Raw genomic sequence first — 14,894 nt, 5'->3', positions numbered from 1 at the left:
TTGTAATGTTTTACTTAACAGTTATTGAAGTCCTTTGCCATTCATGGAGAACTACCCTGACTGTACATTCAAGTTATGAAGTGTTATGTAATGTGTAAGGCTTAGCTACTTTTCTTCCGCATCTTGAGAAAGTCAAGTGCTAAAAGGGATCACATGGTCATTTCAATTGATGTGCACTAGAATGATAAATAAAATATCCCCATCAACTATTGCCCAATGACATTTGACTGCCCCAGGACCACTGCAAAGGGTCTCACAGTTAGCATTGCCATTTCCCTCATTGTATTAACCAACGTACAGAGGAGTGCTCCAGGAACAAAACATCTAAACTAGGAAGATCCTTTGAAAAGTGTGAAGGTGCATGGTAACAAAGCTTTTTGTTTCCCACAAATTGATTGTCAGCAGTGATGTAGGAATAAATCCCAGGTAGAACCCAACCTTGTGCAGCCTGCTCTGGAGACATATGGTAATATCATTGCACCACCAAACATCAGAACCAGTTATAGCCAGTTCAAATAAAATCCTAGAACGCCATGTTAACACCCAGCTTAATGAGTTTGTTGAAAACATGGGATATCTCCATCCGTCCCAATCAGGCTTTCGCGCTAATTACTCCACCGAATCCGCACTCCTAGGGGTAACCGAGCGACTCCGACACGGTATCGATGGCGGTGAGACCTTTGCGCTGATTCTTCTTGATTTAAGCGCTGCTTTCGATACCGTGTCCCACTCCATCCTATTGGAGTCTCTCGGTTCCCTCGGTGTTGCTGGATCTGCGCTCGCCTGGGTGTCCTCATTTCTTAATGAGCGCACCTTTCAGGTTTTCTCAAACAAAGCTGAATCTGCGATTCATTCCTCTGCCTACGGCGTCCCCCAAGGGTCTATATTGAGCCCTCTGTTGTTCAATATTTACATCAGACCACTTGCTTCCATCGTAGAGGACGCCGGTCTGTCTATATACTCATACGCAGACGACACGCAGATTGTGTTCTCTTTGTCTAGCAGCAGGGCTCAGGACACCTCTGCCCTCAAAATCGGCCTCTATGCGTTGCAGCTTGGATGCAAATGCATCTGTTAAAGCTCAACGGAAACAAGACCGAGGTGATCATACTAGGCAAACAAAAAGATCTCTGGGGACCACGACATTGGCCCAGTGACATGGGTCCTCTGCCTACCCCCGTGCCTGTTGCTCGCAACCTCGGTGTCCTAATCGACGACAAACTCTCGATGAGGCAGCAGGCAACTAAGGTCGCTGCGATCTGCTTTAACACCCTTCGCTGGTTGCAAAAGATCATATGGATGCTGCCTGAGTCCACTCGTAGAACTGTCGTACAGGCCCTTGTGATGTCCCATATCGACTATGGCAATGTGCTTTATCTAGGAGCAGATAAAGCTACAATCAATAAACTCCAGGTTGTACAGAACTCAGCCGCCCGCCTGCTGCGTAATGTCCCAAGGAGAATGTCCGCAATGCAGGCTCTACGTGACCTCCATTGGTTAAAAATCTCGGATCGAGTGGCCTTCAAAACTTTGTGCATCCTCTTCAAAATTCGCCAAGGCTCCGCTCCGGCCTACTTGCACAATCTTGCGCAGCCATATCAGCCTGGCCGCCTTTTGAGGTCATCCAACAGTGGCAATCTTGTGATTCCCAGAATCCGACTGGCAAAAATGGGAGGCCGTTCATTCGCATATCTGGGCCCCAAGATGTGGAATGCTCTCCCATTGGCGCTTAAAACAGAAACCAGTCTTCTGACTTTCCGCAAAAAACTGAAGACCCTCCTGTTCTAGTTCCAGATTCCTCCGGTCTAGTGTCTCCCTCCTGCAATTACTTGTTTTCCGATTTCTCCTCCAGTCTATCCCTGGCGCCGGGAAACCCACTGCGGGTAGCTGCGCGCAATATAAGTTCAATAAAAATAAAAATAAAAATAAAATAAAGTTATGATGTCATTATCCTTGATTTGTTTCATGTGGGTGGCTTTCCCTGGATCTGGACGTCTTTCAGATCAAGGACAAGGATGGAAGTCCAACTCACTCTGGGAGATATCATGGTGGATGTCTGGATCCATTCCTCTGTTGAGCTGCACTGAAACATTGGAAATACCCCAACTGCATGGGAGCTGACCTCTTACAACTTTACCATGATTAGACAAGTGGATATCTTGCCTTTTAACTAGCCCATCAGATAGGATGCTTGGAATCGCTAATTTGACATCATCCACTGGCGTTGTCAAAGACCAAGAGAGAGCAGTGGAAAGACATTTAGGTAATAAATGGCATCAGGAACTCATGCTTCTCCTCAGAGCCGAAGAGCCACTTATAAGTTGAACTCTTAAACCCAGTATATATATTAGCACACATCATTATGCTGGGTTGCGGTATGCACAGCCGACATTATCAAATTTGTTCCCCCATTGCTCAACGATAGTGCACATTTCCAAAATAATTTTCACATTAATGGAATGTGCAGCATTCTATTCTAAGCCTATTTCACACTGTCAAATACATTTTAAACACATATAGGCTGTTATGCATACCACATAGAAACCATATCTACATCGACCAGTAACTTTGGAACATATTACTATGGTCAAGTCAAGTCAAGATACGCTTTATTCGATTTAAAGATATCAAATCATAAAAGCAGGATACATAGCAAAGAGCGTAAAATAATTAGTTCATGTAATCACACATTTTAACAGACATATAATAAAATTACATCATCAAAAACTATGGAAAATATATTAAGAAGTAAGCAGCTAGCTACAGTTTAGGCAAGATAAGAGTTAAAAACAGATTTCGGTATAGCCTTAACCTAGATAAGAAACCAAAGTCACTTAAGCAGAAGATGGACCTTGCATAGATTTCCTTGTTCTTATCACCCCTTTCAAATATTTTACAATATGATAATTAAAAATTTCGTCATCTAAGAATTGCAGCTTAAGAAAAGCGGGTCGGCATTGTCTCAGGCTTTGCAGTTTCAAGCAAGGAAGGATCCATCTTTTCCTAAGTAAAGTAAAAAACTTAAATAAAAATAATGTGTGAATTGTGGACTGTGCAGATGATTCATCACAAGGGCATAAACAAAGAGCATGAGACCAGTCATTTACCTGGGAAAAAGTTACCAAATTATGGAAAGTGCCAAGGCGTAAGCGTGTCAGTAACATCCTGTCATAATTTCTATGGGTTGTTAATAAGTAGGGTTGGATTCCTGGCTGAGTCAAGAGCAGTTGATTCACTCTAACTGAAATTTTCATGATATTAGATGGCAATCTTATCATCTCCATGTGGTTAATACTTAGAGCCTTGAGATCCTTCCAAGAGATAAGAGACAGGGTATCAGGATTATTAAAATATTCTGGGCGATCTAGGTCATGCATAAAGTTTTTGACATAGGTGAGCCAGGGAATGTGTCGTGCCTGTTGCAAATTCAGACAATCTGTGATCACGTCCCGGTTGAGGCCGGTGGTAACACCTGTCCAGACCTTAGACCATAATAAAATTGGATGGATTCTAATAAGGTCGCACAGGTAAGACAGCCCCAATTCAGCGTGACAAATGTACATAGCCGTGGAGTTTGGAACGGCTAGTAGGAATCTCAAAAACCTATTTTCGGCTTGCTGAAGGGGCTCTATATTTGTGAATTCCCAGATGCCAGCTCCATATAGAGCAACTGTAATACATTTAGCTTTATATATTATCAGCAAGTCCTTGATAGGACACTTTCCTAACTTCAGAGAAAAATTAATCAAAGCACCAATGGCTTTGACAAAAAAGCAGTTTTCTACAATTAATGGCTTTTGATCATGGGCCCCTATTATCAAGAACAATTTCCAGGTAGGAAAAATAATTAGTGAATTCAAGTTTTTTTGTATTAATAATGTTGCGGCACTTCACACTAGGCATACTGCATTTCCTTACGAAAGTTTTACTAATGTTAACATGGAGATCAAGGCTCGACATATAAGAGGCAAAACTCGTCACGATTTTCTGCAGGCCTATTGGGGTGCGGGCCAACAAGACCGCGTCATCAGCGTTTAACAAGCACCTATTGTCCTTTTACCTAGTCTAGGTAGATCTTGACATTCCCTTGATATAGTATCCCCCAGGCTATTTATGTAGAGGGTAAAAAGGAGGGGTGCTAAGACGCACCACTGCCTGACTCCTGACACCCTTCCTGACAGGGAAACTAGGGCTGAGTTAGCCAGTTCTGCCATAGCGCACCCAAGCCCGGGCATCTAGGTACGACTGTTTGAGGAAGTTGATTAACAGCGTTTCGACCCCCATGTCCTCTAGGATGCGCCACAACTTCTGGTGGTTGACACAGTCAAACGCCGAACTTAAGTCGACGAAACACAAAAAAAAAGTTTCCCTCTTTTTGCCTGCATATATTTACCCATTATAAGGTTCAGGTTCAGACTGTTCCACGGTACCAAGACCTTGACAGCATCCATACTGTAGCTCTGAGAGAACGCCTTAATCTTCCACCCACGACTGCAGTCTTTTCAGGATTGCACGTCCAGCCACTTTCACAAGGGAATCTAACAAGGAAATGGGTCTGTAACAGGCCGGAGCGTTACGATCGCCTGTCTTGAAAATAGGGACGAGAATGGATTCCGTCCATGTCGGGGTGAAACCCTGTGTGCAGCAGGTCCTTAGAACCAGGGTTAAAAGTGGGCCCAAAAGCAATGGGCATGATTTAAATAAATTCACAGGAATACTATTGGGTCCCGGGGCTGTTCCCCCTATACTTGTGTTAATAGCCAGGATCACATCATTCACATTCAAATCAATGCTGATTGGAAGGTGACATACAGTGCCTGGTCCAGTATCCTCTCTGGTATTGGGGGATGCGTTGTTACAGTAAAGGCTGGAAAAGTGGGACAACCACAGATTCTCCCCAATCGCATTTTCGAAACTTGGGGAACTTTTCGGGACCAGGAATGGAGCATTTACGGCCTTCCAGAAGCCTTTCGTATCCTTTAAAGCAGAGGCTTGCTTAAGATCCTGCCATAGTTCTGATCTGATCTCCTTTCGTGCTTTGAGCGACTTCTTGTATGCTGCCCTCGCTCTTTTGATTTATTCCTGATCTCTCCTTGACTGGTGTAGGGCAAGTTTCAAAGCTGCATGAGACTTACCACAGTGGGAATCAAACCAGCCTTGCGTACCATTGAAGGATCTTTTGGGGTTGATTATTAGGCTATTATGAATAGCCTTTGAAATTTTACAGAAAGAACTGAGAACATTAACATCTAGCGTGGTCTCATCGAGGCATATTAAAAAATCTGTTTTGCAATTAATTAAAATTGATGTAGTTAAAAAAGAAGTATCTACACCTGCCCATCTAATCGTAAATCCATCACTTCTATTAATTACGGGGTCCTGTAAAGGCCCCATGACTGTATGTCCAGTTGTTAGCAATTTGGATGGCAGATCTACGGTAATGATCCAGCGCAAAAGCTGGGGAAAGAATGAGAGCACAAACTGTCCTCCCTGCGTCGCAGACCCGCCGTCACACTAACTCATTCACACACGCATTCATTGGTGGGGCCCATAACACCAACACTCATACGTCTCTCTCTCACGAGTCTGCACACAGGAGGGATGATACAACTCTTGCGCTGGACATGTGGGGGAACACCTTATAACCTATAGGGAGAGAAAAGTTATTTTACAAAATATACATTATATAGATCCATAATCCTAAACATCAAGGCACTCCACCCACTTGGTCGACGGACCAATTAGTTGGATTGGTTAATGGTGATTTAGAACCAGCTAAAACACATTTAAGACTCAGAATCCTCATTTCCCTTAATGAAAAACCACAAACTCACACTTTAATCAATATTTGTTTATGTATATTTTTATAATGATTTATATTTTCGCTTGTTTCGTCAAAGTTTAGAATTTCTAGATCAATTTGAGTAAATCGCAGAACATCATATTTACCTAATCTGGCTATCTGGGATCCTCTAATTCATTGGCTCTGCATAACCAAATTTGTCGTAAATTGTCCGAATAAGCAGGTCGAGGCTCAAAGTCCAAAATCCTCTGCTCAGCACGTTACAGTCCCAAATTTATCAAGGACCAGAAATCATGCAAGCATCTATCATAGCCCGTGGATTTGGAAAAAGTTTGCAGTCATCAAACGGTCGGGCAGCATCTGGACCATCAGGAAAGGCGTCAACGACGACGACCTCTCTATTCTACCACCCTTTTTATAATGATTTCAGGTTAAAGAAGATACATTTTTAGGCCTAGAACAGTGGTGATTGGCTGGTTGGGATCGTCCGATTCTTATTCCCAGAGTCTCAGCTCAGTCCGAGTTGTGAGGTCACTAGTACACATTTGAAATCGTCTTGTTCCGGTCTGTTGAAGTCTTGATTGTTCCCTTATCTTGGCAGACCACCAAACTGTTATCCTAGACCAGGGACACGATGTGTAAAGGTTGCTAAGAAGTTCACGATACCGTCCGGGCATGCGTATTTGACTCCACGCCTCACGAGATGGTGGCCACTTCTGGGTACGAAGTCAGCGGCCATTTTGGATTAGGCCCAGATGTCAACTTAAGCGAAACAAACACAAAAGAATAGTTAATATATAGAAATTATGATTCTAATGTTAACCCCTTACTAATCCCTTTATGTGTTTGTATTTATCTAGCATATAGCGACATTTAAAGCAATCATAATCACCTTTTCAATCCTCCACGAAGATGCAAACGTCACAAACCAATATATCGTGCAATATACAATTACCACATATACTATTGTTAATACGCGTACAGATTTTAGTTACTTGAATTATTAAGCCATGCAAATAGCAGTTCCCACGTGTAGTTTGGTTTTAATACTGTTGATTAATATACATGCAACACTCATTTAATAATATTATAATTAATAGATTATCTAATTAGTGTTTTCATGCAAAATAGAGGAGGTATACAACATTTTGCAATACCTGCTCCATCAGTAACACTAATTGGAAAATGGTCACTAAAGGCGATAGGGTGAGTTATATATTAGTAGGTAAGTAATATGACTTTATTCGATATAAAATGTCATAAAAGTACACCAATGTGGACAGCATAAAAGCTATGCAATGTACATCATATGGCAGTATAAAAAGATGTAAAAAAAAAGAGAATATATACATATAAAACCATGAATACAGTATTCGCCATGCATACGGAATGAACCTAAGCTTCTGGGAGCCCAGCTCTTGAGGACATTAACATTTTAGTGCGTATCAGCCAAGCACACCCCAAGTATTTGGCTACCCCACATACTGTGGCAAGTACAGAAGCATCAGTTAAAATAAATCGTAGTGCCGCCCTATAATCCGCAAAGCCCAAATTCCTGCAGATTGGTCGAAGCCACTTCCTCCTCGCTGTTCTATATGCCGGGCATGCGAAGAGAACGTGGGGAATGGATTCAAGGGGGGCAGGGCAGCCAGGGCAGTTAGTAGCTGTCACTCTCGAACTCTTCCAACTTGCTACAAAGATATTGAGCGGAAGTGTGCCAAACCTGAGCCTTATATAGAGCATTCTGTCTCATGGGGATAGAATGAAATCGAGATATTGCTCAATTTTGGCCTCGAGCTTGTGCTCTAAAAATTGATCTGTGAGGGTTCCACGGTTAGTGTTTCTGGCTTCCACTCCCCAGATCCAGTCCCAGTATGCTTTTCTTATAATTTGCTTGGTAGGTGGGATCTGTCTAGACCAAGCCTCCCCAAATCCAATTTCTGTGTCTAGCTGTTTTAATTTGTAAATCCATTTGATCTTGTTGCCTGTATTTAAATGGATGATGTCATTCAAGGCATTGGCATAGCTGGCTAATTCAGGGGTTTGTCTCAGACGGACCCAGAATAGCAGCGGTCGGAGTATCTATTTAATATTAAAAGAAAATGTATAATTGTGCACGACCCACGACTGTTAAATGTACCGCTAAACGGTATGGGTGGTGAACAGAGGTTGTTGGCGAAACCCAGATCCATAGTATATTTGACCAGATTTAGTGTATCCCCGAAAAGGGAATGAGAGAAATGAGAGGTATCTATATCATCATCAGATGATAGACCACAATGTCCTCCTGCCATATGAGTGCAAAGACTAATATTAAAGTCCCCGCCCCAGATTACACAGAGGTCTTTGGTTATTTTCCCATAAATAAAGTCAAAGTCCTCCTGTAATAGCATTAAAACCTCCCGGATTTGCAATGCGAGAATGTTATTATAAAAGTTTAAAAGCACAGTACAATGGGATTTATCAATATGAATTTTTAAAACCTGATAGTAGGTATTGGATACTACAAGGGTTATCCTAACTAAGTTCAGCCTGTGTGAGACGAACGTACATAGGCCACCCTTGTTCTTCCCATGACTGGACAAGGTAGCAGGGGTGAAAACATTTTTAAACCCATTAATGTGACAGATCTCAGCTGCACAGGTTTCCTGAAAGCCTAAAATCTTGAAGCCATAAATTAAATTAAGCCAATCGGGATCAACCAATTTAGTGGTTAGACCAGCCACATTCCAAAAATGTTTATTCGTTAAGCTAACCCGAGCTTTACCACTAGTAACACACCTAGTAAAACCACCAACAGCATTGGAAGCCTTTGAATGGTGGACAATATTGGTATTGGCATAAACAGACCTGGAACAAGGGTAATCCTTGAAGTTTCATTGACAATATTGTACAGAGTAATCTTAAGAATATTAGTGGTACTGCTCCCTGGGGAATATTGGCACTGCCTTATTGATGTCCACACCCCCATTTTCGTATCATGGCCCAATTGCCCTAGTAATTGAATGGAAACTATGCCAGCAGCCATGGTGGGAAGTTGGCTGAATATTTAGAGCATCAGTCCAGGTGTAAGTGAGGGCATGTGTGCACTCGGCTCAGGCCATGCTCTGTGCTCATAGCCCAGTACACCATTTTCTAAGTAGTTTGGCTTATCATTCATCATGCAACTGTTATTTGATAGTGACCTGGGGGAGCTGATAGGAACCACCAAGGGCCTATCCCAAAGCAGGTCTAACTAGCTCAGCTCTAGAGGTTTTTGCACAGCCGATTAGATGGCCATTCCGGTGGTATACTTGGAAGGCATTCCATGATGCTTATCAAGAGACTCCATAGTGTATTTGAGACAGATTTTATGACATATTTTGGAGCAGACTTTTGATATTTGAGAAAGATTTACTTGTGCATCGGGGAAATCTAAATGTGCGTTTGTGTGTATTGACATGAAATATGAAGATTTATATTTGAATTTCATGACTGAATTTAATGCATACGTTTTAGACTTTGTGGCACATTGCAAATGTAATAGTGCATATGTCTAAAATAAAATTAGCATTTTGAGGGAGATATTTATGCTGAATCTTGGGATGATTTGTTTGTGCGTTTTAGAAATCTCCCATGGTACACCTGGGAACAATTGCATACTGTGTTTTGGGTGAGAATTCATTACAAGTTTGGGGGGAGTTTCAAACTAAAGTTTATAGACCATATTTGGTCCACAAAAGGAAGGTTTTCCAATTACATTGAGATTCATACATACTGCCTCAAGGCTAGTTCAGAGTGAAATGTGGAAAAAATACACCATATATTATTGCATGAGAGTTCACAAACTACTTGGTGATTTTTTTTATGATGCGTGACAGATTTATTAATGCACTGCTGTAGTTCACTTTGATTTGTACTACAATCATAGTACACTGTGTTTAATGAAAATGTTAAAGAATTAATTAGACTTATAATGTATTCCAATCTTTTTATTTTCAGGTTTGTCCTCTATAAATTACCAAAATACAAAATTAATAAACGAGCTGTGACCGGGCTGGATTATATGTACCTCGATTCTCAATCTCTGGAATGGCAACTGAGCAACTTTTTGATTAACATGACTAACAGTGCGCTAGGGGTAACTTTGGAACAGCTGTACCGAACTTACGCAAAACAGGCAAGTCCATGTTGACTTTTCTAAAAACATATATTTAGGCAAATGTGTGAAAAATAGCCACTGTAAACCAACATATCAGATTAATGACATAATTTACTTAATGTAGGCCAACCAAAATATGGGTTATATATGGGTTATATAAAGTCAAATGAGTGATATCGCCACAGAATGAATTGAAAACCTGAGTAAAATATCATGTACTATGTTATAAATTGTTCTTTTCCTCAGAACTGTGGAAAAAAATGTATGTGTGGAAACTTAGTTCAGCTACAATCATTTCGTACTACAGAAAGTTACAATAAACTGGGTATTTGGTCAGTTACTGATAAACCTTCCAGGATCCACTCCGAGATTCTGCTATACCAGGAAAAGGCAAATTAGTAATGGGAGCGATGGGTGACTATTGGTCATTAAAATGGTACCCACACATGTTTTGCAGTTTTCAAGTATGATTTAGAAGTAAGAATGAGATAGTGCACGCCATTGTTGTTAATATTTGGAGTACCTTTATTTGCTAAATATCTGGGGCCTCATTTATAGGATTTTGGCGTAGGGCAGCACAGCAAGGCAACTTGCTGTGCTGTCCTGCGTCAAAGTGAAAGGGCAGGAATGCACCATATTTTTGCAATACAGTGCATTCTTGTCTTCCTCCCTGCTTTGGCATTTCGGCAGCCTAGCTCTGTTGCATGCAGGATTGTTTTTGTTCAGGAAGGGTCACTTTCCTACACACAAACAAGCCTAAGAGGTGTTTTCCTTTTTCTATGTGTGGCGCAGAATGCAGCATACATAGAAAGAGGAAAAGACAAGGAAAAATAAACATATTTCTCCTCATTACGCCTCACCTTGGGAGGCATAAGGTTTTGGCACTTCCCCAGGTGTACATGATTTTGTAAATCTGGGGCAGCATCAAATTCCATGGGTGCTGCACAGGAAAACCCACTGCAATGTCCATGGAATGCCTCCGGGGTGCAGAGTAAGGTGATGATTCATAATTCATGCAGGATTGCTTGGCATATGCAAAAGGAAAAATGATGGATGGAATGTGGAACAATGCAAACACCCTAGTCACAAAGATCTAGGTTTAGTCCATCGTTTTTTGCTCGCTACACCACCCCAATTTGGACCCATCCGTATGTACATCAGTCTTGACCCTGTTCCTTATGGGAACAGTCTAGCCCGAACTGCCAAGCCAGGTCCTCCCTGGACTGGAAACAAGCATCCTGGGACTGGTTTCAGGGCATCACCCCTCATCAGCCAAGCTAGCTAGAATCCTGTGGTGGGGTGAGCATGGGACCCATGTCTAATCATACCCTTCCCACTTAGGGCAACAAGTGCAAAAGGAACAAATGATGGACGGAATGCCGAACAATGCAAACATTCACACCAGTCACAAACGATCTGGGTGTAATCTATCATTCTTTTGCTTACCACGCCACCCCAATTTGGACCCAGCCATATGCAAATCAGTCTGGACCTTGGTCCTTACGGGAACAGTCCAGACCGAACTGCTAAGCCAGGCCCTCCCTGGACTGGAAACAAGCATCCATAGCTTCTTAAATCAGATTGAGTGTCCCGCATCAAGCATGTACCACTTTACATGGCACAAAAGTGATGCAGGAATCGCATAAATACGCCCACACATTTTTTGAGCAATATAATACATGAAACGTGAGCTACACAAAAAAAAAGGAAACGAAAAAACAAACAACTGTTTTGCTTAAGTCCTAAATTAATTTCATCCTCATAAAAGGAGGGGATAATTATAATTTAAGGGCATACATTGGTAATCATTTTTTTGAATTGATGATTAAACTTACGTAAATTGACTTGTGCAGATGTGATTAGTCTTGTATTTCAAAAGCTTCACAGAAGTCCTTCCACCATTTAGAAAAAGAAGGAATCAAACTATTTTTCAATATTTTGGCAATGAGTGTCTGAGGGGCTGTCATGGCATAAAACACCAAATCCTCTTTTTAAAGCTGTTGATCCAAAATTCCCTTCAAATGGGACACCTATCGAACATAGGCACAGTGCTTATTTGTATGCAAGAGCGGCGGTGGCAAAGTTTAGTTTTATTATGCCATTTTATAAGCTAGAAATCAAATAGCGCATGGTATAAACAGCTTCTTAGTTTTGCGGGAGTGATTACTTTGCAGAATCATCTAAGTATGCAGGAAATGTGGTCTATGTTTATGGTTTCAGATAACCATGAAGACCATTTTAAGGTCTAGTGTAGCCTATTGTCCAGTTTGTTCTTGACAAGACAGGCATAAATAAAAAGACCTCCCTTAAGAAACATTAGACTTAAGAAATTATGTTGGTATAATGAAATAGTCAGCATTTTCTTTCGTTCAAGGACAAAGAGTAGAAATTTGAAAAATGAATTCTTATGGAAGTCAAATTCATTGTGAAGTAAATGGAAGGGTTTCAATATTTATTTCTTGAACAGATCCCCTAATTTAGTATTCATGAGTGTGTGTGTTACAAAAGTAACTTTCCCTAAATATGTCGGGTGGTTCAGGATAGCAAGGAGACGAGTTTGTGATTGAAAGACCGGAATGTGTAATGTTAGAAATTGGACTGTTTGTTGACTGGGTTGTAAGCCCTGGTCATGAAGGGCACCAGGGAGTAGTGATCATAAAAAGAGCTGGTTTCCATGCCTTGACTAACTAGCCAGAGACACCCTCAAGAATCTTACAAGTGCCAAGTGGTTAGTCACAGCGATAAACCACCTGCCCAGCAAATGTCACCTTTGTCAGGGAGTGCCTGGTGCAATGTAGGTTTCCTCTATTTAGTAAGCTATCCTCCACCACCAGCGAAAATGTAATTCATGTACTGGATAAGCTGTTCTCTCCCTGAAGTCATAAAGACAGGCGATGGGCCTCCTGTCAACGAAAATGATTTTGCTGCACTTTCAAGCCACCTTTGCTTTAAGCATTTTAAAATCACACCACACTGGTCACAACCCATGAAATGTTTAAGAGATTCATGTCCACTAGAAAGAAGCCTGTTCAACAGGCAGAACTAAGCCAATTGGACAGACATCTGGCACTGAAAACATTGTTGCAAGCACACCACAATACTCCTACCAGCAACATGCAATATGATTGTGAACACACATGCTGAGGGAGGAAGTGTGTTTTAGAATACCTTCCTCACAGGACAGGTCACCTCAACAATGAATGCCGGAAGAGGAAGAAGACCCAATGACTTATTAAATAAATATAGGACATTAGAGAGGTTTCACATTGTCAGCAGAATAGATGTAATATAGTTATAGCAGGGACAGTGACAGTACCACCAGGAGCCCAGGGATGGGCACTAGCCAGCAATGCCACCACTTCCTGCAGGCTTAGAGGATGGAACAGGAAATAGGGAAACTATGGGTCAGGGTGACTACAGATGACTAGCTCCTCTAGTTATAGAAGATTGAATGTATTAGGGCAGGGTTACTACGAAATAAAAATAGACTAAACTGGTAACTGTTGAGGTGTCTTTCCTTGGAGCAAAAAATAAAAAACTGTTAGATACACTTTATTAATAGTTGGCTTAGTGACTTTTGGGCTATTCACAAAGTGAACTTACACTTCTGAGGAATTTACATGTGTAAGTGTACTTTTACACTTCTGAGTAACTTTATTACTGTAAAGTTACTCAAAGGTGTACACTTACACATCTGCCACCCCCTGGAAAAGGGGGTGGAACAAAATTTACGAGTGCACATTATCACTGCCAAAAGTAGTAAATCCAGTACCATACATGGCCAGTCACTAGTATTGCCACATCCATCCAGAGAAAATAATAGAGGTATAGACTTATAATAAAACCACAAAGGAAATTATGTTAAATTAAATTCATTTATTGAAAATAGTTAAAAATACAAAATAAATATAATTTAATGTTAGAAATATATAAAAATAAAACATATTTATAATTTAATTACAAAAATTAAATACCTTTTTCATTTAAACATTAAGGTAATATTACAGTTCAATAAAATAAAAGTGTATTACTTTAATTTAATTCTGCGCCCCACTTTTAAATTAAACTTCGGAAAAATAATTTGATTTTATTTAATATATGAAAACTAAATAAAGATTTAATCAAAAATTACGTTTAAAGTGCTGTAGTATTTTCTTCTTTTGTTCTACATTTTTAATAAATATATCAAATTAATGTACAGTAATATTTAACTTAAAAAAAATGTTATTAACTTTTTCCAAGTTTAATCAATATTTTTAGTTTTCCCTTTACCATATGAAGATTAGATCTAAGCTGGAGTAATTTAATACTGTTGTGGGCTCCTTTTAGCCTTATGTAAATTTAAAAGCGCAGATTGTGAATAACAGTGGGCGTACTCTTGTGTGGGTGGGTGCATGTTCCTCCCTAAACCCCTTCCTAATCCATCCTTTACCCTTCCTTACTCCTTCCTTAACCACACCGATTCTGTAGTATATATTTTCAATTTTTCACCACTCCTACATTTACTGCTCAGTAGTAAACTTACATGTGTGAGGATATTTCTATAGAATAGATAGGAAAGGTGGGAGTGGATATTACACACATTGGTTTTTAGAATAGCATTTTAAAGCACTGCAAAGTGCTGTTTGTGAATAGGCCCCTTTGTAATATATTTTTTAACCAATCATTTTTTTCCATCATTTACAGGTATGTTCTACACTTTCTTGTAATGGTTTAAAATAACTATACAAATAAATAAATGATTGAATCACATAGGTAGAATTACCATGGGGTTAGCCAGCACTTTTGACGATCCTTTTCCTTACTTGCTCTCCGAAAAGATTTACACCACACAGGCAAATTTATGTTGTTTAAGTAAAACAATATTTTTTTCAACACCACATCCCTAATTTGAAATAATTCTAAACAATCAATTTGTAGAATTTTGTTTGTTTAGATTCAATGGTTTCT

General features: G+C 40.3%; 1 protein-coding gene across 1 annotated transcript in view; it reads left to right on the top strand.

Moving 5' to 3' along the window:
* The window catches only part of LOC146834536 (deoxyribonuclease-2-beta-like), a 278,688-nt gene that overhangs the window by 12,950 nt on the left and 250,844 nt on the right, over positions 1-14,894 (top strand). The window contains exon 2 of the mRNA XM_085600118.1: positions 9,785-9,962. Coding sequence (XP_085456244.1) covers positions 9,785-9,962 — 178 coding nt within the window. The remainder of the gene's footprint in view (positions 1-9,784; positions 9,963-14,894) is intronic.

The sequence above is a fragment of the Triturus cristatus genome, chromosome 4_2 (genome assembly GCF_964204655.1).
Source record: "Triturus cristatus chromosome 4_2, aTriCri1.1, whole genome shotgun sequence".
NCBI lineage: Eukaryota > Metazoa > Chordata > Amphibia > Caudata > Salamandridae > Triturus > Triturus cristatus.
The sequence above is the reverse complement of the archived record's forward strand: the minus strand, read 5'-3'. Positions and strand labels throughout refer to the sequence as shown.